Consider the following 26,589-nt stretch of genomic DNA (forward strand, 5'->3'; position numbering starts at 1 on the left):
GTCCCGATCACATGCATGATTCAGTCAACAACACAAAAGTCAAAAGCAAAATTCCGAACGAACGTGAACGAGGCCGCTTCAAAATTTCTATCTTCACGACTTGGTTTGTGGTACAGTTCTATTTGGGTTCTCCACTCGCAAGGAGTGAATGCAAGCTACACGATTCGCCAGAACGTGCTTTGTGAGGGCGGCTGTGGGTAAAGTCTTCTTCTCCACAACAACCGGTATGTTGGCTTCAACCCCACCCAAACGAGGCGCCCTGGTCGTTCTAGAAGGTTGCGACCGCTGTGGCAAATCTACGCAGGCTAGAATGCTATCTGAAGCTCTGAACAAGTCGAACCTGACAGCGAAGACCATGCAATTCCCCGGTAAGAATACTTACTAATGAGGTGTGTAGTGTTCGGACACTGCTTGTTCCGTATTTACTAATGAGGTGTGTAGTGTTCGGACACTGCTTGTTCCGTATTTACTAATGCATTTGGCACACATGCACAGTTTTTAAATATTTTTTAAATATAATTATTATTATGCTCCATCTGCGGACAGAACTGTGTTATGAACTGCTATATTAGGTGCCTTATGACTCTTGTGTCACACTGTATGTTGCTATGCATGCTGTGTACACGCTCACCCATATGCGCGCGCCTCTGCTTTATGTGTACACCTCTCATGCTGTGCATGTGTCCACGTGCGTAGCTGCACTCCTTTCTCAGATTGCATGCCCGTCTTTCTGTACTTCAGTAGTTGAGTCGATCCTTTAGTTCAGTGTGCTTCAGTCTGGTTCTGATAACTTACTTCTAACTTCTATGTCTCTTCCAATTCTCTGGTAAATAATTCATTCCCTAATCCGAAGTGTTGCGTTAGTGCTGGCTGGTCGAACGTGGGTTCCACTACAACTGGTGCCGAAACCCGGGACGTGTGTGTTGTATTGACGAGTGCAAACCCTGCCACGCCAGCGAGATGTCGCTCAAGTTTGACAACTTCCTCCAGCCGTTCCGTGGGAACGGGGACGATTTCGGACGTTTTTGGGATAAGTTTCTGGTGCTTGCAAACATACAAGGTTGGGACACGGACGACAAGAAAGTGAAGAATTTTCCGTTGTTCCTGACGGATGACGCGTTTCTTGTATTTTCACGGATGCCGGCAAGCGATCAGAAAGACAAAGATAAAGTCTTGGCGAAAATGGGACTGTCGTTCACTCTGACGAAGGCGCAGGCGTACGCCAGATTCACCTCACGGACGATGCGCGTGGATGAGTCCCCCGACGCCTACGTTGCCGATTTGCAGCGACTGAGTACTATGGCGGGGCACAAGGCTGATGACGACAAGGACCCGATGATCATAGAGCAGCTGATCAAGGGACTGCCGGTAGAGTTTGCCCGAGAGCTAAGACTTACGATGGCGGGCAAAGAGTTGAGTGTGACGGGTTGCCTGGACGTGGTACGGGCGTTGAAGGCTGCGACCTCGGACCACTTGACACGAGTGCGTGGCGATGTTGTTGTGGCAGCTGCCACCACGGATGAGCAGGCATGTTTCAACTGTGGCGGAGTTGGCCACATGGCGCGGCAGTGCCCGAAAGCGAAGAAATCTGGTCGCAAGAGTGGTGCTGGTAAAGGAACGCGCGGCGAGCGTACTGGCCCTCGAACCTGTTACTTCTGTGACAAGCCAGGTCACATGAAGAGTGACTGTCCGGAGCGTAAAGCCTGGCAAGAGCGGAAATCGTCTGGAGCAGCAACGGCTGCAGACAGTGGCTCCCTGGCGAGGGGTGCGTGTTTGTGCACTGTAGCCGAGGCTACTAGAGCTTCACTGCCCAGAATCTACGTTGACGTGCGAGGCGTGGTAGGCAGCGAATGGGCACGTGCTAGAGCAGCAGTGGACACTTGTGCAAGTTACACAATGGTTACGGTCGAGTTCCTCAAACTTCACAAGATTCCGTTCACTGCTCAGCCACGTGTGTCTGTTGTATCCGTGGATAGCAGCAAGGTGAAGATCAGAGGAGCAGTTGATGTGGAACTGCAGCGCCAAGGGGATGGTGAACCGGTTAGTCTGCCAAGAGTGCGTGTGAATGCCTGCGTTGTCGACTCATTGACGGCTGTGGCAGCAGACCTCCTCCTCGGTGCTGACGTTATAGCTGGTGTTGGTGGCGTTCGACTCAGTTATGGCCAGGACGGCGAGGTCAATGGCGTGTGCTTTGGTCCTCAACCTAGAGATACCGGTGCAGCCGCTACTGCTGCAGCTGACGTTGAGAGCACACTCCGTCATGTGGACGTCACAGAGGACGATCGTGGTGTGACCCTGAAGGCCGAAGACGGAGAGCTCCGGTGGGACAACGACAAGCAGCATTGGACGTTGCACTGGCAGTGGCGTGATGGGCAAGCTCCTACATCTCCGATCGGCTCAGGGATCAGACAGTACGCGAGGCACAACCTGTCAGACAAGCAAGAGTCGCAGTTCTGTGACGAGATGGACGCCTGGGTCGAGAATGGCTACCTGATCGAGTACGACAAGGCTACGTACGGTCCTCCGGCGGCCATCATTCCGCTGCTCGCCAAGGACCAAGCCCACAAGGAGTCGACCCCAGTTCGTCCTTGTCTTGATTACCGTGGCTTGAATGCGGTGATTAAGTCGAACCCAGGCACTGATGCCCCAGCATGCGGTGAGAAGATCCGCAAGTGGCGACAGGTTGCAGACAGCCAGTTTGAACTTGTCGACATACGTAAGGCGTACTTGCAGGTACGAGTCGACCCATCCCTCTTGCGCTACCAAGTCGTGGTGTGGCGTGGGAAGCTGTACGCCATGTCACGGATGGGCTTTGGTCTATCGATTGCACCAAAATTCATGGACATCATTGTTCGGTGGGTGACGCGACGATGGCCTGATGTTGACAACTATGTTGATGATGTCCTCACGCCAGCGGAGAAGCGCAAGGCTGTCGCTGCAGAGCTAGCACGGTATGGCTTGCCGACAAAGCCACCAGAGCATCTACCCGAGGCGCGAGTGCTTGGCCTGAAGCTATCGACGACTGCTGATGGTACCATCATGTGGGCTCGCCGTGATGGAGTCGACCTCAGCTTCCGCCAACCGCTGACGAAGCGTGGTGTATTCCAATGGACAGGTCGGCTCACAAGCCACTATCCAGTGTGCGCATGGCTTCGCCCAGCCTGCTCAATGTTGAAGCGGCTATCAAGTGCAGTGGACAGATGGGACACGCCGGTTCCACCTAGCGTTCTTCAGTGTGCTGATGAAGTTGCTGAGCAGCTGTCCGCTCAAGACCCCGTCCGTGGTGTGTGGCATGCATCAGCCGAGTCCGATGGAGATTGGGCTGTGTTCTGCGATGCCTCGGATCTGGCAGTTGGTGTGGTCCTCCAGCTGAACGGCCAAGTCATCGAAGACGGTACATGGCTGCGGGACACAGCCGATAAGAAGCACATCAATGTGGCGGAGCTAGATGCTGCGGTGCGTGGACTGTCGCTTGCAGCGCAATGGCACCTGCAGACGGTACGACTCGTCACCGACTCAAAGACAGTGTACGGCTGGCTGAAGCAGGTCCTCGACAATGTGCGCCGAGTGAAAGTTGGTGGGCTGCACAAGATACTGGTTGAGCGGCGACTGGAAGTGATTGCTGACCTCGTCCAAACGGTCGGCCTCAAGGTCCGAGTGGAGTGGGTGCCGACTGACCAGAACCCGGCCGATGAGCTCACCCGTGTCCCGAGGCGGCGGCCCAAGGGTACAGCCGAGCCGAGTGATGTTTGTTCTGTTTCTGTGGCAACGCACAAGCATGCTATCGGGCCCGTTACTCTCAGTGAGATAAAGGATGCGCAGCAAGCCGATACCGAGATATCACAGCTGCTGGATGAGCTGAAGTCGGGAACCCCCCTGTCGTCGAAGCTGTACAGACCGGTCCGTGATCAGCTGTTGGACCATGACGGTGTGCTGATGCGTTCAGTAAAGCTGCCACTCGACGGTGTCGTGCAAGTGCCAGTCATACCACCTGAGCTTGAAGACCAAGTACTGAAAGCATCTCACAAGACCTCTGGCCATGCCACCTGGACGACAATGCATGACTCACTGCGCAAGCGCTGCTATATGCCGCTGATGGCCGAGAAATGCCAGAGTGTTGTCCAAGCGTGTGTGCCTTGCTCTGCAGCTAACCCGGCACGGGGACCGACTGTTGAGCCAACGCGTCCAGACGTACCAGGACGACCATGGGAGGTCATACAGATCGACACGGTGGAGCTTGGCCAGAGTGGAGCGCACCACTGCTGCCTGGTATGCGTCGACATGTTCACCAAGTGGGCGGAGGTACAGCCACTACGTCGACACGATGCAGCGAGCGTAGCAGCCGCACTGACCAAGATCTGCTGCCGGTGGGGCCCGCCGTCTGTCATTCGCATGGACAACGGCACTGAGTTCCGGAACGCGGTCGTAGCAGCCCTCCTGGAACAGTTTGGTGTGGTGGTGAAAACGGGTGCAGTTCGACATCCTCAATCACAAGGAGGGGTTGAACGGCTCAACCGTACAATCATCGGTCAGGCGCTCGAGGAAACCAGTGACTGGACGTCTGAGCTGGAGTTGGTTCTGTTCTACTACAATGGACGTCGCCATGCTACAACCGGAATATCGCCAAGGCTGGCCATCACGGGCTGGGAAGGGCGCGATCTAGTAATTGATCACGACCCGACAGCATACAGCGCCAGTGAATGGGTAGACCGACTCGCCGGGCGCGCTGCTCGAATTCGAGACCTTGTTGAGTCGCTACTGTCCTCGAATGACTCTGTGTCAGGCGGTCCAACAGAGTCACCATACCGTGTCGATGATCCGGTGATGCTACGTCGCCCAGAGCGGAGTCAGAAGCTCATGACGCCATATGAGAGTGGCTGGACGGTGCTGAAGATAGTCTCGCCATCGACCCTGGTGATCCAGCATGCTGACGGCAGAGAGAAGGTCGTGAACGTTGATATCGTGAAGCCTGGACACGCCCAGCAGGTAGATGGAACACTAGATGATGGTAACCATGATGCTGCCGAAGATCGCCCAGAGCCAGCTGCCTGTGATAATGTGGTGAGCATCGAGTTTGCGGCTGACATGCCGACTCAGCGCTACGATCTCCGAGGCCCTGGTAATCGACGACAGCCAGCTAGATACAGTGGATGATCAATGGCACCTAGGGGAGTGGTGTTATGAACTGCTATATTAGGTGCCTTATGACTCTTGTGTCACACTGTATGTTGCTATGCATGCTGTGTACACGCTCACCCATATGCGCGCGCCTCTGCTTTATGTGTACACCTCTCATGCTGTGCATGTGTCCACGTGCGTAGCTGCACTCCTTTCTCAGATTGCATGCCCGTCTTTCTGTACTTCAGTAGTTGAGTCGATCCTTTAGTTCAGTGTGCTTCAGTCTGGTTCTGATAACTTACTTCTAACTTCTATGTCTCTTCCAATTCTCTGGTAAATAATTCATTCCCTAATCCGAAGTGTTGCGTTAGTGCTGGCTGGTCGAACGTGGGTTCCACTACAACTGTTTCGTCCTTTGTGGACTCATCAGCGCAGCACAGAGGAAATGAGGCCATATAGATCTTTTTTTACAAGTGCCGGCACGTTCGTGCTCTCCGCCTTCTCCGTTAAAAAAAACCTGAATGACTGACTTAACCAAGAAATCATAACAAACAAACAGACAGACAAACAACTAATTAAATAATTAAGTCTAGACAGAAATTTTGCCTTGGGCGACGGCCAATGATGCCGACTGCTCACCCACAAACTGGGGGCAAACAGGGCGCCCGAGCTCCACGAAGGCAAACCAGACTAGCTCTGAGGAGCACAAAGGCTTTTAAGTCGAGGCAACACCTCATCCAGGCCATTACCATCGAGTACGGCTCGGCAGACTTGGCCGAGATGAGGCTGGCAATTCACTTGTACAACGCAGTACTGCACTTGCTCATGCCACTGGTAGCAGCAAACACAGCTGGCGAGAACGGCGCATGTTCTACATTGTGAATCCGTTGTTCACAATGGCGCGCCTCTTCTCCTTCTCGTGGCGAATGTAGCTTTTGGAGACTGGAGTGGATGGGTTTGTACTTGCGAATGGGTTGAAAACACGACATGGACATGACCCGTGTCACAATCTAGAGTTCATGCGTAGAAGTCGGTAGCCTTCAGCCAGTGTTGGTACGTGAGGTGCTTATGGGCATCTTTCTTGAAGGTGTGGAGCGGCTTCAAGCTGAGTGGAGCCCTTACAATTTCGCTTTGGCAAGCTGTTCCATACTGAGATGACAGAAAACGGGAAGGAGCAAAAGCATAGGCTGGTGTGCTCTCCTGCCCAGGACTTGCTGCAGCTGCAAATGGTACTGCTGGCCAGGAGGGGGTTGACTCCGGGTGCACCGATTTTCTCCATGGGTGGCAGGAGGGGGATCATGGCGGTGAGTTGGGGTGGTCCTGGGATGCACTGGAGCTTATACAGGTAGACTCCCTCTAATTCGAATACGGTATAATTCGAACATTCCGTGTAATTCGAACTTTTTCGTTGTACCGATCTTCTGCAAGTCACTTCAAGTCAAAATCGAATGCATAATTCGAAGTACGAAAAGTGCGCCGGTTGGATAATTCGAACCCAGTCTTCGTACAGAAAAGCTGTTTACAGTACATTGGCTATGTCCTTTGAACGCTTATTTCGAAGTGAGATTGATTGCTATCCTTGTAATTCGAAGTTCAATCTTTTCTCCTTCTCTAGCCAAGAGTAGCTCAAAAATCGATCGATGGTCCGCTGCAGGATCGACTATAGCGTTCAAGAAACCCACCTTCTCTCGAAATTTCTTTCAAGCCCGTGCGAGGCAAATTGCAAAGGTTTGATTGAAAACGATGTCTTCCAGGTGGCTGACTCTCTTCGCGGATCTCGATGGCCTTTCTTGCCGCGCCAGCTCGTGCGTGGAAATGTTGGCGCACAAAAACACTACTGTCGTAAATATTGTCTATGCCTATGCTCCACTTCCCTTCTTCAGAACGACGTGCTGCTGTCCGACGGCCTTTCATGACGCGGATTAGGCAGCGCAGTTCTTTTCCGTTGAAATTGTTTCAGGAAAGCTGCAGTGACTGACAACTTCTTCACTAGAAAATGAAGATGTCAAAATGATTTTGTGTCGATCCAGTGGTTTGATGATCCGTTGTACACGACCGGTACGACCACCTATTGTCCTTGCACCTATGTTTCGTTGATGCAAATAAAAATGTGCAAAAAATATTCAGCATGCGATTTCAAGCATTTTGACATACATATCAGTGCATGGGGCTGCATTTGGATAATTAGAAGCTCTGGATAATTCGAAGTTAGGGCCTGGCAATTTGAGGTTCGAATTATAGGGAGTCTACCTGTACAGGTATACCAGCCCAGATACAATCCGGCGGTGGCACAGGCTTGGGAGAAGGGCACCAGGGCCAATAATGGCCATCGCATGTTTCTGCACACGGTCGAGTCGGGCCAGGTGGCTGGATGCAGCTCAAATCCACACAAGGGGGAGCATACTCAAGGACAGGTCGGACTAATCCCTTGTACGCACAAAGCCGGCCATGGTAATCTAAAACAAGGCAAGCCCGACGGAGAACGAGATGGCGGATGTTGTGCACGCAGGTGGCCCTATGCAGTCTATTGAAGGCATTGGAAGCGTCCACGACTAACACAGCGTCAGTGTCCTCATCCGCAATCTTTAAGTGCATGGCATGAATAGCAGCTTCCATCCCGCTTCCTTGGCCGCCGCATAACTGCAGACACCCGACGGCTTGCACTCTGTATGTATGCGCTGCTCCTGTGCCCGGTCTCGCTGTTGCAGTAGGAGTGCAGTTGCCACCATTGCCATCTTGAATGCAATTCCCTCTGATGCTGCAGCATCACCAAAACCACGGAGGATCATCATCAAAACCACGGAGGGTCATCATCAAAACCACGGAGGATCATCATCAATGTGCGAATGAACTGTTCCCCTGGTGAGCCTTGAGGCACTGCAAATAAATTCGGTCCTGTGACTGTGTGGTCAGCATTAGGCTGCTACCATGGCTGCTGTCTTCATGGAGGGAAGCGAGCAGTCTAGCTGCCGAGTTGGCATCCTCCGCGACTGTGGATGTGCTCGGTGTGTCATGGTGCTGCTCCAGCATTTCCCAAGCTAGTTGTTGAGAGCTTGTCGGCTGCTCGGTGCTCTGGGCGCTCGTCACTGGAGTTCTAGTATTGTTGACAACGAGCTGCTGGTCCAGCGTGTTCCATGCTAGCTGTTAGGACTCCGACACATGGACATCCTCACTGGCTGCATCATTCATCGTGCTGACTGTATGGTCTGTTACTGTACCGTCACCTGAATTATTTCGTACAGTTAAATGTTTTGATTTTGAAACTCGGATGGAGACTTCTCCAACGAAGAGGAAGGGCGATTTAGGCATCTCCCGTTCTGAGCTGGGCGGCAGTTCCGGCAGTGGCGACCGTTCTTGACACAAGCACAATCAACGCAGGAGCCTTTGCCGTTGCAACGGCAACATTGTGGACCACCCTGCATGGTGTGCACAGGGAATGTATGCACGACATGTGGGATTGTTGGTGTCACTGGAGGTGGGCGGAAGGGCTGCCATAGATTATGGACAGGTCGAGTTGAATGGATGGATTGAAATAATCAGATCCTTGAAAGCAATGTCTGTTGGCGCCGTCATGCTGAACTAGTCGCAAAGAGAGCTTCAAGAGTCAATTTCAACTGCTTGGCACAACTACTCCAGCTGCTGGCACACCATTCGAAAGCTGTCCATGTATGCGTGTGTGCGTGTATGCCTGCCAAGTACTGAGAGTGCTTTTTCGGGATCGTCAGGGCAAAATCCTGGGATTTTCCTCAGTTTTTCGGAAAATGTCTTATTATTCACAAGTCTAAGCTGTGATTCATTTTTTCCAGCTCTTTTTATGATGAGACTCAGATGGAGAATCAAGGATTAAAATTAAAAAAGGAAAGGAGCAAAGTGTTATGTCCCCTTGCGGACTAACATTCCATTACACTCATGCATTCTCACTGACACACACAAACAGTTACACTAGCTTTTGGAAGACATTCCTCTTGGTCAAGTAAAGTAACAACAACAACCATATGCGAGCATGCGCAGTCAGTAGCAAACGGTGTAGTAGATATATAATGACTAACTTGCATACACAACAACTGCCCCCTTTCAAGAATGTTCCAGGGAATATTCTACCACAATTAAATACCTCAAAAATCGTTGAAGAAACACATAAAATAAGTTCATCAATCCACCGTACGTGAATTCTTAAACTTTGACACAGCACTACAATAACATAATCTGACGCAGGAATCCGTCAGTCAATATTAGCAATACCAAGGATCTTGCACACTATTGTACATGGTAATAATTACTAGTTCGCTAAACAGTCCAGCAATGACATCAGGGAACGGCTCAAAGCTGTTCAATCAGTCTATCCGGACGAACACTACGCCGAGACGAACGTCTAACAGTGGTTTCACAGGGAGTATTCTCGACCTGTGGTAAACCAACTTCAGGAGCAGACTGCTCACAAGGAGGATCCGCCTCAACTTGTACAGTAGCAGACTGTGGCGAGACGCTAGCCGGAAAATCACTGGACAGTGACGACTCTCCTACGTCTGACAGCACTGGTGACGGTGACGTCTGATCGATTGTATCCAACAGTGGTTCTGGCAGCGATGCACTCAAGCTTGCCGGAACTGACCGTAGACGCAACTGATCTCGGTGACGCTTCCACAACACATCACCCACTTGTACTTCATAGTTGTAGTCACTGAGGACACGCACAATTCGTCCCGGGACCCAACGATTACCTTTGCCGAAATTCAGCGCAAACACAGAGTCACTCTCTGTGAACGCTGGCTTGACGCGATTGCCGTCCTCATAAGCCTTTGCTTGTTGACGTACCTGCGAGGGACGCAGAGCACTGAGCCGCGTGCGTGGCTGGCGTCCAAACATCATCTCCGCAGGTGTTCTGCCGGCATGGTTGGGTGTCGTGCGGTACGTTAGCAGAAACCTGTCGAGCCGAGCTTGCAGTGGTTCGCTCGTTGCACCCATTTCCTTCAACTTCTGCTTAAACACACCCACATAGCGCTCAGCAAGTCCATTCGTAGCCGGATGGCCTGGAGCCGTCAGGGTGTGCACAATGTCGTTGGCACGGAGGAAAGCCTTGAATTCCTCGCTCGCGAATTGGGTTCCATTATCTGAAACAAGATGCTCCGGCAGACCAAACACAGAGAACACGTGCCGCAGAGCCGCAATAGTGGTTGCAGATGTGGCATTAGACATTGCAATTACATCCAGATACTTTGTGTATGCATCCACCACAACCAGGAACATCTTGCCCATGAATGGTCCTGCAAAGTCGATATGCACCCGTTTCCAAGGACCGTTTGGCCATGACCAGGTTCCCGACTTGGCAGGTGGACATTTCGCACTTTCTTGGCATTGAGCACATGCCTTGATTAACATTTCAATCTCTTGATCCACATTTGGCCACCATAAGTACCGTCGTGCCATTTGCTTGGTTTTGACCATGCCAAAGTGCTCCGTGTGCAAATCACGTAGCAATACCATTCTTAGTAATTTGGGTATGACAACTCGTTGTCCCCACAATAGGATACCATCTTCCGCAGACAGCTCATCCCTCTTATTGTGGTAAGACCGAAACGATTGGGGTACTGAGCTAGGCCAACCATTCACCACATAGTAGAGCACCTTAGATAGCTCAGGGTCACGAGCTGTTTCCGATTTCACTACGTCTGCTTTGATTATCGTATCTTCCTCCACTAGCAAGACACGAACCGTAACCATTTCCTCTGCAGACGGACTGATATTCTCACATGGTTGCCTAGACAGGAAATCCGCGTAGACATTTTCCTTGCCTGGCAAATACTTGATCTCATAATCATAGCCAGCTAGCATTAGTGCCCATTTCTTGATGCGAGCTGATGCAATTGTAGGAACTGGTTCGTTGTTTCCCAGTAACTTCAATAGTGGTTGATGGTCGGTTTGAAGCGTGAAGTGGCGCCCTAGCAAGTATTTCTGGAACTTCGTAACACCGAAAACCACAGCTACGGCTTCCCGTTCGATTTGTGCATAACGCGATTCAGCCGGTGTCAATTTCCTTGACACGTAAGCAACCGGCAAAACATCACCATTCGTTTGCCTTTGCAATAGTACGGCACCTAGACCCATTGGAGAAGCGTCCACCTGGAGTGTGACTGGCTTCTTGACATCGTAGTGTGCTAATAGCGTATGCTCACACATTGCATCTTTCAAGGCCTGGAATGCATCTTCCTCTGCCTTGCTCCATTGCCATTTCATTTCTTTCCTGAGCAGGTTGTACAGTGGTGCAGCAATCTCTGCGAACCGAGGTACAAATTTCCGTTGAAAATTGGCCGCACCCAGAAAAGAGTACAATTCATTCACGTTGTTAGGCGGCTTTGCGACTTTCAAGGCGTTCACTCGATCAGGCGAGGGTGCGATTCCCTGCGCGGTTACCTGATGACCGAGGTACGTTAGCTTATCCGCCATGTAGCTGAACTTCTTAGGATTGAGCTTGAATCCTTTCTCATTTAGGCAAGATAGCACTTGATCCACATTTTTCTCATGGATCTCCTCATCACGACCAGTACACAACACATCGTCGATGTAGCCCCCGCATCCTGGCAAATCGCTAAGGGTTTCTTCCATTACCCGTTGGAAAATAGATACGGCGCTGTGAAAACCAAAAGGGAGTCGTTTGTACTGATACAACCCCTGCATGGTATTGATCGTGGTGTACTTCCGACATTCAGGTGCTATCTCTAGCTGGTGGTAGGCTTGCGACAAATCCAGCTTCGTGAATTTAGACCCCGGGCCCAATTTGTGCAATAGCTCCTCAAGAGTGGGTAGCGGGTATTGCTCGCATTTAGAATGCAGATTGATAGTGCCACTGTAGTCACCACAGATTCTCAACCCACCTCCTGATTTCTCTACCGTGACAGTGGGGGAGGCCCATTCTGAATGCGTGACTTTCTCGATTATACCATCTGCTTCCAATTTATTCAGAGCCTCAACATAGCTCTCCCGAATTGACAGTGGTACCGGCCTGGCCTTTCGGTAAACAGGGCTCTCATCAGACACATGCAATTTCACCTGCACGCCTTTCACCTTTCCCACTTCTGAGGTGTCGAACAACCCTGGGTATTTCTCAATGAATTTAGCGCCAGACTTTTCGACCTGGTGCACTTCGAAAATTGATTTCCAGGGGAGTTTGAACAAAGCCATTGCATCTCTGCCCAGAATAGATGGACGGTTTCCATTTGTAACCCTCACCAATAGTGTGTGCAATTGTGTGCCCATTCGGAACTCCATTTCCGCTTCCCCGAGACAATTAATCACATCTCCAGAGTAGGACACAAGGTTGATACTGGATTCCATCAGGTTACTCAGCACACCATTGCATTGCAAGAAATCTGCGCTGCTGAGAATCGTGACAGCACTTCCTGTATCAATCTCCATTTGGATAGTGGTACCCATTACATCTAATGATACAGTGTACGGTAGTCGCCCCATTGCATTTACACTATACATGGTGACATCGGGTTTACTAGCACATGGAACGAACTCACCAATTTCTTCCGCGATGTGATGGACGGTTTGTCCAGACTTCTTCTTGCGGCAAGCTCTCTCGATGTGACCCACCGTACCACACGCGTGACACTTCACACTCTTGAAGCGGCACTCTTCCGGTTTGTGACCAGCCTTGTCACACCGAAAACATTTCTTGTCGTGCGACTTGAAAGTTGGAGTTGGCTTGCTCGTCGACTGGCGCGAACGAACGGCGTGGACGGACTGCGCCGTCAATTGTTCCGACTCTCTCGATGCAGTTTCATAGGCTGATGCCATCGTCACAATGTCCGCCAAACTTGAGGTCTCCTTTGCTTTCGACAATATCTCCTTCGTAACACTCATCGACTTCAACCCACTGACAAACTGGTCTCGGAGTGCCCTGTCCAAATACGCCTGAAACTTACAGTCCATGGCTGCTTGCTTTAGTCTAGCTGCATACTGTGTTGCTGACTCTCCATCCTTTTGACAAATCCTCTGGAATCTATGAGTCGCCGCCAACACACTGACATTAGGCTTGAAGTGCTCTGAAAGCAATTCTCCGAGTTCCTCAAACGTTTTCTGCGCTGGTTTGTCCGGCAGGCAAAGACTCTTCAGAATCGAGTAGTTCTCAGCAGAGAGTTGACTGATCAGGACAGCTGCCTTTTGCGTGTCTGCCGCTCTCTCCTGGTCCGCGGTTGCCCCAGCTGCGACTTGTCCAATACTGTTGGCGATAAAATAAAACGTGAGTCTCTCTACATACTCACGAAAATCACCTTTTTCAAATATTTCAAGCTTCGATCGCGACATCTTCGTCTTTTATCTTCGTCGCCAAATTGTTATGTCCCCTTGCGGACTAACATTCCATTACACTCATGCATTCTCACTGACACACACAAACAGTTACACTAGCTTTTGGAAGACATTCCTCTTGGTCAAGTAAAGTAACAACAACAACCATATGCGAGCATGCGCAGTCAGTAGCAAACGGTGTAGTAGATATATAATGACTAACTTGCATACACAACACAAAGGTTAACATGTTATCTGTAGTTTGTTCAACACTACATGTAACAGTTCTAAGCAATATGCCGGTGAGTCATAACGTGCAACAGTTATCACAATACTGACTGATGCGAGGAGGGAAGGTGTAGTGTGAACCCTGTGCATAAGGCTTGTATGTGTGTATACCTGGGTGCGATAACTAGCCGATAAGTGACTTGTGTACCTGGGTGCGGTACGTGGCTTGTGATCAACGTTACATACTCTAATTTCAGAAATTTTCGGTGCTCAATATTTTCGGTATGAGGGCAACAGGCCAGGTTAGGTGAACGGAATTTTTCGGTACAGGGAAGCTGTTCCCTATTGGATTATGTGTATTAGGGTTTGTTCGGTGTATTGAAATGTTTAGGTATGAAACAGACGCACCGAAAGTACCGAAAATAAAAGTACACCGAAAATTTGTGAAATTACAGTAGTCTGCACTCATCTGCTGTATTCTGTACATGTACTTCGAAGTATGTATGTATGTATGTATGTATGTATGTATGTATATATGTATGTATGTATGTATGTATGTATGTATGTATGTATGTATGTATGTATATATGTATGTATGTATGTATGTATGAACGTTGACGCGCCGGTGTGGAATCTAGACTCTAAACCAGTCAGTTAGCAAGTCACACAACACCATTATTGCTAAGGCACACGCCACACTGACGTATCAATGTTCATACATACCGTACACACTCACTTTTCAATACTAATTTTGAGGAGGCTTCTATTCAAGAGGGGCTTTTAATGTTTCATTCCATACCATTATTCCAATCGAGTCTTTCACATTCACAGCAACTCGGCCCCGTGTTAGTTTGCACACACTACGTCGACCAGGACATGTACCAATATGAACATGCACGAGATGTTTTTTGCACACTTGACCTTCATACATGGCACTACCTGGTCACCCCATGCTTTGCAAATAGTAGTCCGGGCTTCTATTCGAGAGGGGCTTGTATTTTTGGAACAGTCCTTGTAGGGAGGGCTATTATTCAAGAGGGGCTTCTAATCAAGTGAGTACAGTACGTGTACAACCTACAGCAGATGAGTGCAGCAGAGTACAGTAATCGCAAGCCGTGTATCGCACCCAAATACACACACACACCCATGCGCAGGTGCAGCACAATGCCTTACCTGCTAACCCTGGCGCATGCTGTGCAACATGCTACATTACGCCTACTAGTATCTGCGTGACATTTATGCCTTGCACTTCATCTTTGCGCTGTCCATTCCTGTACTAGTACCACTTTCCCACGTACAGGCCAGGTGCCAAGGAGTACTATTACCCACGTACAAGCCAGGTGCCAAGGAGTACTATTACCCACGTACAAGCCAGGTGCCAAGGAGTACTATTACCCACGTACAAGCCAGGTGCCAAGGAGTACTATTACCCACGTACAAGCCAGGTGCCAAGGAGTACTATTACCCACGTACAAGCCAGGTGCCAAGGAGTACTATTACCCACGTACAGGCCAGGTGCCAAGGAGTACTATTACCCACGTACAGGCCAGGTGCCAAGGAGTACTATTACCCACGTACAGGCCAGGTGCCAAGGAGTACTATTACCCACGTACAAGCCAGGTGCCAAGGAGTACTATTACCCACGTACAGGCCAGGTGCCAAGGAGTACTATTACCCACGTACAGGCCAGGTGCCAAGGAGTACTATTACCCACGTACAGGCCAGGTGCCAAGGAGTACTATTACCCACGTACAGGCCAGGTGCCAAGGAGTACTATTACCCACGTACAGGCCAGGTGCCAAGGAGTACTATTACCCACGTACAGGCCAGGTGCCAAGGAGTACTATTACCCACGTACAGGCCAGGTGCCAAGGAGTACTATTACCCACGTACAGGCCAGGTGCCAAGGAGTACTATTACCCACGTACAGGCCAGGTGCCAAGGAGTACTATTACCCACGTACAGGCCAGGTGCCAAGGAGTACTATTACCCACGTACAGGCCAGGTGCCAAGGAGTACTATTACCCACGTACAGGCCAGGTGCCAAGGAGTACTATTACCCACGTACAGGCCAGGTGCCAAGGAGTACTATTACCCACGTACAGGCCAGGTGCCAAGGAGTACTATTACCCACGTACAGGCCAGGTGCCAAGGAGTACTATTACCCACGTACAGGCCAGGTGCCAAGGAGTACTATTACCCACGTACAGGCCAGGTGCCAAGGAGTACTATTACCCACGTACAGGCCAGGTGCCAAGGAGTACTATTACCCACGTACAGGCCAGATGCCAAGGAGTACTATTACCCACGTACAGGCCAGGTGCCAAGGAGTACTATTACCCACGTACAGGCCAGGTGCCAAGGAGTACTATTACCCACGTACAGGCCAGGTGCCAAGGAGTACTATTACCCACGTACAGGCCAGGTGCCAAGGAGTACTATTACCCACGTACAGGCCAGGTGCCAAGGAGTAATATTACCGTAAAGTACCGTTGATCCGCCCCCTCTCTAATTCCCGCCCCCTGTCGATTTTCTCCTTGTGAAGCGACTTCGGCGTATACAACGAAATACGATGTTGAACCGACGCATGCACTGCTGTACAAATACTTGCCAATCCAGGATCAAAATGTGCACAATCCAGCGCATCGAGTCTGAACTTCTACGTTGTTGTACATCGTACTGCACTTGACAGCCTTGATCTAATTCCCGCCCCCTGCCGAAAACCCAGCTGGGAAGCGACATGGCGTGGGGGCGGATCAACGGTACTTTACGGTACCCACGTACAGGCCAGGTGCCAAGGAGTACTATTACCCACGTACAGGCCAGGTGCCAAGGAGTACTATTACCCACGTACAGGCCAGGTGCCAAGGAGTACTATTACCCACGTACAGGCCAGGTGCCAAGGAGTACTATTACCCACGTACAGGCCAGGTGCCAAGGAGTACTATTACCCACGTACAGGCCAGGTGCCAAGGAGTACTATTACCCACGTACAAGCCAGGTGCCAAGGAGTACTATTACCCACGTACAGGCCAGGTGCCAAGGAGTACTATTACCCACGTACAGGCCAGGTGCCAAGGAGTACTATTACCCACGTACAGGCCAGGTGCCAAGGAGTACTATTACCCACGTACAGGCCAGGTGCCAAGGAGTACTATTACCCACGTACAGGCCAGGTGCCAAGGAGTACTATTACCCACGTACAGGCCAGGTGCCAAGGAGTACTATTACCCACGTACAGGCCAGGTGCCAAGGAGTACTATTACCCACGTACAGGCCAGGTGCCAAGGAGTACTATTACCCACGTACAGGCCAGGTGCCAAGGAGTAATATTACCCACGTACAGGCCAGGTGCCAAGGAGTACTATTACCCACGTACAGGCCAGGTGCCAAGGAGTACTATTACCCACGTACAGGCCAGGTGCCAAGGAGTACTATTACCCACGTACAGGCCAGGTGCCAAGGAGTACTATTACCCACGTACAGGCCAGGTGCCAAGGAGTACTATTACCCACGTACAGGCCAGGTGCCAAGGAGTACTATTACCCACGTACAGGCCAGGTGCCAAGGAGTACTATTACCCACGTACAGGCCAGGTGCCAAGGAGTACTATTACCCACGTACAGGCCAGGTGCCAAGGAGTACTATTACCCTCTTTGTAGGATATAGTCCACTGTGGCAGTGGCTGTTTAGTCTACTGAGCATTATCTCCTGATGATTGCGTAGCGGCATGAAACTCTGAGAAGAGGTGTACTGATTTTCTTCCATCAGTCCTTGTGTGTTATGCAATGCACGTGAAAGTACTTGACAATACATCTTGCTAGCGGAAACGTTCATGGTACGTCATCCCAAGCAGCGTATTCCAATTCATTGCTGAGCGGATGTGCTTGCATGGTTGTAGTCAGCAAGCATCATTGTTTCCCTTGCATTTCTACAGTTCCCAACCTAGCCATAACCTCAGCCGAATACAGCAGTAGCCTTGTTCTTATAGGCTACAACATCGTTCCAGTTTTCATTATAAAATTCAAATCTGACTCAAAGCAGATTGTGGAATAGTTTCCAGATCTGCGATTGACAACAACCGATCTCCCTCAAGTTCCTGTGTTGCATGGTGTGAAAGCATACTCAAGCATCTGACCACTGTGCTCATTTCACGACCAGTCTGGATCTCATCTGGTAATCACGCTATGTGTCTGTGTTTGTGTCTGTCTAATGATTGCCACAGAGCGCAGCACGGCCATCGGTGGCATTATCAACTCTTACCTGTGCAAGGAACTGGAGCTGGACGACCATTGCGTGCATCTGCTTTTCTCTGCCAATCGCTGGGAACTGCAGTGAGTTTGTTGTGCATCTGATTTTCTCTGTACTTGTATTATTGTATTATACAGTCTAACCTCGTTAGGACGAACTTCAAGGGACCAAAAAAGTTTGTCTTATCGGGAGTTCTTATCCAGATCTGACAAAAAAATTGATATGCATATCATATGGCCATGGATTGTATTTACGTGAAGGTGCATGCTGTGGTAAATGTAAAACATTTTTTTTCACAGGTAAGCACAATGTGCAATGAATTCATGACAGTATTACATCCGCCTTGTAACATGTTTTGCCAGTACAAGAGGCCTCGACTATCGGAAAAAACTATAGCCAGCTTACCCACGGGGAGCGAAAGTTCGTACTACAGTCCGTTTCAAAAAGATTTGCAATCCTGGCGATCGCCCGCGGAGTTTGGCGTCTTACCGTATAAGCACTCGAGCGCTGCCTGGAAAAACTCACTGTGAACTCGAAGAAATATTCCGCGCGAAAGCAGGAAAAATGACAACTCACTCACGTTGATACAGTCATGTACGTCTGTCGTCTACGTCTGGTTTACAACAAACGAGTTCTTCCTCGTATCGATAATGGAGTCAGAGAGGACATGTCGAAACGAAAGTGTTGTAAATGTTGACGAGCGGCATGGGTCCCAATTCGTTTTGTGACCAAAATAGTTTCTTTGAGCTGCAATGCAATTTACTCACCGTGTGACGAAAACAACATCGACACGGACTCATTCCCAAGGCCATGACTTGGCAAAGCTATCCGTGTGACTTCGACGACATTTTGAGAAAAGGAGACGCTTGTGAACGCTGATAGAAGACGGCGTTGACTGCTAAATTCAAATAAAAATTGGCGATCTTGAAATACTAGAATTTTTTAAATCTCAAAAAAGCTACAGCGCGATGACTTCCATATTCACTCACACCATTGCAGTGTTGTGGGTGTGTTCACATGGCGTGAGCCAGTCAAGTGTCAGTCAGTTCGGCAGGAAGCGCGAGCTCCAACAACAACAACAAGTCGTTTGGTGCAGCCATCTTCTTTGTCTTGTACCAGCTTGATCACCAAAACAATGAAGAAAAAAAGTTTGACTTGAGGATAGGTTGGGATTTGAACTCACAACTTCATGGTCAGCAGACAGCATTCATAACCACAACGCCAAAAAGGAAAGGATAAATCGTGGGTTTTGATAAAAAATCGATACTGGCTTCCTGGGCAAATTGTAAACCATGGGAAAAGGCCGGAAACCTGGCCAAAATTCTAACTCCTTAACGGCTGATCCAATTGCTCCGAAACCTTCACAGAACAATTTGCCGTGTCCTAACAAGCCATTCTATGTACTTTGTTGTCCAAATTTCCCTTATCTTCATACTTTTTAAGACCCAAACCTAATTGTAAATCTTTTTGAAACAGACTATAGATGCTGATTTTTTTCAAATCACACTTGAAATTAGTTCGTCTTCGCGAAAGTTCGCCGTACAGAGTTCGTCGTAAACGAATAATTTGGACTTGATAGGATGCCTGGCCAACCATAGGATTGGCCCAAGTTCGTACTAAAGCCGGAAAGTTCGCCTTATCAGTGTTTGTCCTAACGAGGTTTTGACTGTAGTTGTGTTCACTGAAATGCGACCCGAAGTGCAAAACTGACACCTTGGACCAGTTCTGATTGCATCACTGTACTTGTACATGTGTACGTCCAGCAGCATTCGTACCACTTCCAGGGTGTCCAGGGCCGTACAAGCCACCACACTACAGGTGCCGTGCTGCAACAATGAAACCGATCATGATTGTGCACGTTACGGGCACAGTCAGCCCTCTCTCTCTCTTTCGGGTCTCCCAGTATCCGGACTTCCAAGCACCTCCCTCTGAGAGAACTATTATACCAACGTGTGCTCGTGGTAACAAGCAATACTTGTGTGTGTGTGTGTGTGTGTGTGTGTGTACACGTGTGTGTGCGTGTACACGTGTGTGTGTGTGCGTGTACATGTGTGTGTGCGTGCGTGTGCGCGTGTGCACGCACGCACACATTTGTATGTGCGGTTCTGTTACACTGTTCAGAGGATCCATGACCAAAGCGTTGGAGGCGGGCACGACCCTGATTGTTGATCGCTACGCCTTTTCTGGAGTGGCGTTCACCGCAGCAAAAGAGGTTAGTTGATTGGGATGGGCCAGGGGTGATGGAGTCCAGGGGTGATGGAGTCCAGGGGTGATGGAGTCCAGGGGTGATGGAGTCCAGGGGTGATGGAGTCCAGGGGTGATGGAGTCCAGGGGTGATGGAGTCCAGGGGTGATGGAGTCCAGGGGTGATGGAGTCCAGGGGTGATGGAGTCTTTTGATGGGCCAGGGGTGATGGAGTCTTTTTTTCTTCTTCTTTTGACAGGCAATACATTGCAGTAGCAGCGTGTCCAGGTGAATTTCTTGAGCACCTTAGCTATCACCTCGGTTGTTGTTAGTTTGTCACATATGTGTGTTAATTGAGTGTACACATGTACACCTTGCACCAGTATCTTTATCTTGAGTGTAAGATTGTATTGTCTTATCCAACACTTTTCATTCAACGCCTGCTCTCCTCTGATGAGTTCCCACTTTCTTATTTAGTGTTTTTTTTTTAAGGAACAAAACAAACTTGTCAGTAGTAACTATCTGCTGGTGTGAGTAGAGAGGTTGCGCACAACGAAAATTCGTTAGATTTCGACCGTCCGGGTTCGAGTAACGAAAGTTGCTCCGAAGATCCGTCCAAACGTGACCGAAACAGAGCAGATCTACGAAAATATTTTTCGTCACCTGGAGTACTAAAATATTGATATTTTACAACTCCTTGTCTTGACTCTTCGTACCCGCGCGGCCGCCGCGTCGACCCACTACGAAAACGTTCACGCGTTGTGCGCAACCTCACGGTTGACGAATATTCGTTAGCTTTTTTCGTTAAAAATATTCGTTACGGCGCTACGAATTTTCGTTGTGCGCAACCTCTCTAGTGTTGCTGGTTGGAACTGTTTGTGCTGGTGTTTGCAAGCGTCCTGTGGTCTGTCTCGTCTGGTCTGGTCTGTCTGGTCTGGTCTGGTCTGTCTGGTCTGGTCGGAAAAAAAAGAACTTACTACTATCATGATATACATGCAAGCCTTGCCTGTTCACGCTGTCACCGTGACAACATGGTACTAACATGATCTAGTGTTGAAAAGCGAGAAGGAACTTCAACTTAATTGAAACTTTGCAGAGCCCATCTGAACCAAGACAAGCATTGCTTCAAGGAGGGCACGCATACGCGCGTTGTGCCTGGATGTATTCAGACCCTATTCCCATGGCAACACAGTATCTCCAGTACTAGTATGCCCTGGCAAACGGAGAACTGGTTTCCTGTACACGGGGTGACTAGTACCATCCTGGTCTTGGCAATAGGGAAACAGGTCTGTGAGAAATCATGCCCTGTGCTATCGTAGCAAATCCGTAATTCTTTATAAACTCAAATTGTACCAACCACAGCATGCACTGGCTGTGCAATTGAGGTTTCTGTAATCACCAGTATTTGCCCATGTGAATTTGGGTTACTCTAATTTCAGAAATTTTAGGTGCTCAATGCTTTCGGTATGAGGGCAAAAGGCCAGGTTAGGTGAACAGAAATCTTAGGTACAGAGAAGCAGTTGTGTTAGTGTTTGTTCGGTGTATTGGAATATGTATGTTAGTGTTTGTTCGGTGTATTGGAATATGTGTGTTAGTGTTTGTTCGGTGTATTGGAATTATAGGTATGAAACGGATGTACCGAAAGTACCGAAAATAAATGTACACTGAAAATTTGTGAATTTAGGTTAGTTGGTGTCCGCACAGTGTATATTTTAATTTATAGTCAAGTTTGTTGCCGTGTTTGTTGCGTCTCTTCAGGGTTTCAATCTGGATTGGTGTAAGAATCCTGATAGAGGACTACCAGAACCAGACCTAGTGCTATATTTAGACTTAGCTGTGGAGGCAGCAGCGCGCCGCGGTGCTTATGGAGAGGAGCGGTACGAGCGCACCGATTTCCAGCAGCGCGTCTACGACAACTACCAGCAGCTGAAAGCGGACGATTGGAAAGTAAGAACACTTGTGCTGGCCTTGTCGGGATTCCAACGATGGATGCGTGTGCACCCATCGCACAGTCTCTGGGTCATGTGCAGCTAAGCAGCTGGGTATGACTGTATGCTGAATGCACACAGTTCATGTCACCAACTTGCCAGCATCATGTCTATTTATTACGACTACGTGAAGTCGTAATGACACGTGTCTATGTATCCTGAGGCTGTGTTGACTGCCCAATGTCCAGTTGACAGAGAGCCAGATAAACGATAGGCAAGTAGCAATAGTACGGCCAAGTCTCTCTTCGCTGTTACTCCGAGTGGTGCATGTTGCAAAACGCTCCTCAGAATGAGTATCATCCCGATCATGAACATCAGCTGCTGTCTGATGGGTGATTTGCAACATGAACCACTCGGAGTAACAGCGAAGAGAGACTTGGTTGCACCGTTGCTGTGTGCCCATTCAGGGTTATAGTAGGGATATCAGCGAACGCACTGCGCAGCCCACTGCGCAGGTGATCACGTGCACATCTAACGCGGCCGACAAGCCGTGACCATCCACACCCAAAAAATTCGCAAGTAAATCAGGATGGAAAAGAAGGACGGAATGGCGAAGAAGTTTCTGAGGAAGAAGACCAGCCGAGCTACTTCGAAGCTTCCCTCTACGACGCTGGGGCGATGGCTACAAAGGTTACTACGAATACATTCATCGTTTATTACGCTGCTCTCGATGTCGTCCACAGGTTTTCCGAGGCACTTTATTCCAGCTCAAAAATGGACGATCGTCAGCTAGATTTCGTAGAACGTCGGCTGGTACCTGGCAAGATCTAACCAGGGAAGTCCCCTTTTGAAGACGTCATTGAATTGGCCTGACCATGTGGACTGCACGTGGCAAGATTGGAGGAAATCCACGGAGGCGTTCGCGCGAAAATAATTGAAAGATTACTTGGGCACCATGTACCACACATATGCCATGGCGCTTTTGAAGTTTTGAATGACAGTGACAATACTACTTGTTCTCGCGTTGAGGACCTTTGCCCAAGTAGTTTCTAGTCATGGCTGTCTAGACAAAGGAGTAGGAGCCCAAGTCTTGGAAACTTGCTTGGCGTGGCTAGAGCAAAATCAACAAGTAAGTTTGAGACGCAACCAGAGGTCACCAGGTGGCCTGTTCAAGTACGAGTACTGCTCTTTGTTGGAAACATAGCTTCATCCAGCTACGAACATCTTCTTCCTTCGTCTTGTCTTTGCTTGAGAACGTTTACCAGGCATGGGCGCCGAAGAATATTAGCTCCTGATGTCTCCTTTCCTGAATTCATCGAGCTGCTGCTCAAGCAAACCAACAAACAGGCTTCTTGTCGAGTGTCGATTTTAATTTTTTACTGATCCGCGACCTGATTTCTGCGATCGCCATTTTTTCTTGTCGGCCGTGCGCCTCATAGATTTCTGCATGACGTAAGACATGCGCGAACACGCTCCGCAGTGCGTTCGCTGATATCCCTAGTTATAGCTAGAAGAAAAGTGAGGGGGGGGGGGGGGCGAATGATCGGACCCAAATTGTTTTACACCATTCTGTGCCGCCACTTTGACCGCTACTTTCACTGACACCAGTAAGCAGGCAAACAGCTGTTACTTCCATTGCATGTATTTATTCACTGGCCACTGGAACCGTCTCCCCCCAGTACACAGTGCAGTGCATGCACAGCTCCATGTGTATGTACTGTACTGCAGTGTAGTGTACAGTACACAATGCAGTGCATGCACAGCTCCATGTGTATGTACGGTACTGCAGTGTAGTGTACAGTACACAATGCAGTGCATGCACAGCTCCATGTGTATGTACGGTACTGCAGTGTAGTGTACAGTACACAATGCAGTGCATGCACAGCTACATGTGTATGTACGGTACTGCAGTGTAGTGTACAGTACACAATGCAGTGCATGCACAGCTACATGTGTATGTACGGTACTGCAGTGTAGTGTACAGTACACAGTGTAGTGCATGCACAGCTCCATGTGTATGTACGGTACTGCAGTGTAGTGTACAGTACACAATGCAGTGCATGCACAGCTACATGTGTATGTACGGTACTGCAGTGTAGTGTACAGTACACAATGCAGTGCATGCACAGCTACATGTGTATGTACTGTAATACATGTAGAACTACTGTGTAGCACATTATCGCAGGTGTCATTTTTAATTTCGGTAGAGAATTCTGGCGCCTAAGTTTAGATTACACCTAAAAGGCACTAGAGTATGCACTGTGTGTGAAGGGTAGGCTGGTCACCTAATTCTACAGTACACCTGAAACATGGCAGGTCCCTGGTACCGAAATTTAAATACACCTAAAATGACATGATATACAGAATAATGTACATTACACTGTACTAGCCTTGTATGCACCAGTGTCAGTAGTACGGCATGATGTGAAAATTAGTTTTATTTCACATATCCGAAATAGCGCCCGGTTCCACATTAGCGCTCAGGCCCAAATTGACTCCCATGTTCTTCACCTTCACTAACGTGCTTTTGCAGGCTTTTACGGTATGTGTGCCGTGGGTGTGGTTGTGGGTGGGTGAGTGCATGCGTCCACTCACATGTTAATGTTTGCTTTGTATATCCGTTGTGCAGGTGTTGGACGCAGATACCAGTATCGACAACCTCCACAGTCAAATCTTGTCCTTAGTCGAAAACACGATATCCTCATGCGCAGACAAGCCTATCGGAAAACTCTGGACGAAGTGAGTGCTTCGTTCTGAACAGTAAATCAGCACACGAATCTGGAGTGAGTCCCATTGGTGATGAGATTCAGCCGCTCTCTTCAGCGACTATCACCGCCATTCTGAGCCGTTATTCATCACTGTTATTCTGAGCAGAAGCTGCTGGTGTCCAGTAACCTTCCTCTACTTTGCCGCCATTGCTGCCATTGTTGTTGGTTGTGAAATATGCAGTAAGACTCAAGAGAGCAATGCCACCTTTCTTCCACACACTGAACTCAGCTACCGTAGTACTATGCTTGATACTCTCACTCACGCTGCTGCTTCTGCTGCCGGATACCCCCGGATAAGCTGCTCTGCTCGTTTCAACCCAGCAGCGTGTCCCTGCCCTGCCCACCCCCGCTCCAGCACCCCGAGACTCACCGCTGTACAGATATAGTCCCCCTGCCCTGCCCTCGCTCCAGCACCCTATTATATACATACGCACAAAACCGTTCAATTATTTGCACATTTCACCATGCGTGGTTGTGCTCTTTTTATTTTGTTTTTGAAACTCGGATGTTGAGTAATTAAGTGTCCACCGCTGCAACTAGATACTAGAATTAAATTATTGTTTGAAAGTGCAACGTACACAACAAATGTATAACTGTTTCTTAAAATTGACCGGTGTACCGGCTTTCGATGCATGCATGCGGTGTGCCTTTATTGGAGAAAATACGGAACACACGCACGCGCACCCGCACACGCACACACACACACACATAATCCAAAGAAGTGTGACACATGACGCGTAAGTATTACAAAAGGTGAGGGCTAAGAGATTCTGCGGAGCAGAGCGGTTGTAGGGCGGCACAAAGGAAAAGGAAACGCAATGCAAGGCTGTTTGTAGAATAATGCGGTGGATACAAAAAATTGAACATCAAACAATTAGAGTGTATGTAAGGTGAAGTCCATGTCCAGACCGAATCGCTATCTGTAGCTCGGCAGGGGACGCTTTAAGGAAAGCCGTGGACTAAAAAGTGAGTACCTTTATATTGGCGGCCTCAGCGTAAGTCCATACACCCACGCACCCTCGGCATAAGTCCATACACCCACGCACCCTCGGCGTAAGTCCATACACCCACGCACCCTCGGCGTAAGTCCATACACCCACGCACCCTCGGCGTAAGTCCATACACCCACGCACCCTCGGCGTAAGTCCATACACCCACGCACCCTCGGCGTAAGTCCATACACCCACGCACCCTCGGCGTAAGTCCATACACCCACGCACCCTCGGCGTAAGTCCATACACCCACGCACCCTCGGCGTAAGTCCATACACCCACGCACCTTCGCCAGCACAAGTCTAGGTCCTCTGTGGAACCCACTACTCACATTTTAGTTGTGGGTTTGGGTTTCTAGCTCAGTGGAAAAATTCTAGAATATTGATTTTTAGTACGTGGCTGATCCATGAAGTGTGCATGGACGTGTAAATTCGCACAGAAATCTAGGGACGTTATCTGCCCAAGATTTGTGTGGGAGAGTGTTAGTGTGAGGAACGAATTTTTAAGACCGAGACTTAGGATGTCGCGGGCGGTGTCAGAGATTTCGGTATCCTCGATCATCGTGAAATGTGTGGTGTTTTTAAGATTCGTTGAAAATTAGCTCTGCAGCTCTCAATGAACGTCGGCGTTATTGACGTTTTAGACACGCTCTGTGATTCAGTTAGTTGTCAGGAGCAGGGCGGAGGAGGAAAATAGGAGGGTTGGCGCCTCAGCTGGGGGTAAGGTGATGGCCTAGTTATCGGCCTTGGTAGGAAGTGCTGTGGGGGCAGCATAGGACCTATTAGGCGGGGCGGCCCTCTCGGTTTATAGAATTGAAACCGAGGGGGTT

At 49.3% G+C, this 26,589-nt stretch overlaps 1 protein-coding gene across 1 annotated transcript; it reads left to right on the forward strand.

Annotated features, from left to right (window-relative positions):
• Positions 1-44: 44 nt before the first annotated feature.
• On the forward strand, positions 45-25,361 carry LOC135808204 (thymidylate kinase-like). Its single transcript, XM_065321359.1, has 5 exons — positions 45-368; positions 17,864-17,972; positions 20,011-20,101; positions 21,831-22,019; positions 24,630-25,361. The coding sequence occupies exons 1-5, from the start codon at positions 149-151 to the stop codon at positions 24,741-24,743; spliced, it is 723 nt and encodes a 240-aa protein (XP_065177431.1). The 5' UTR covers positions 45-148; the 3' UTR covers positions 24,744-25,361.
• The last annotated feature ends 1,228 nt before the right edge of the window (positions 25,362-26,589 follow it).

This window comes from Sycon ciliatum, chromosome 2, assembly GCF_964019385.1.
Source record: "Sycon ciliatum chromosome 2, ocSycCili1.1, whole genome shotgun sequence".
NCBI classification, from domain to species: domain Eukaryota; kingdom Metazoa; phylum Porifera; class Calcarea; order Leucosolenida; family Sycettidae; genus Sycon; species Sycon ciliatum.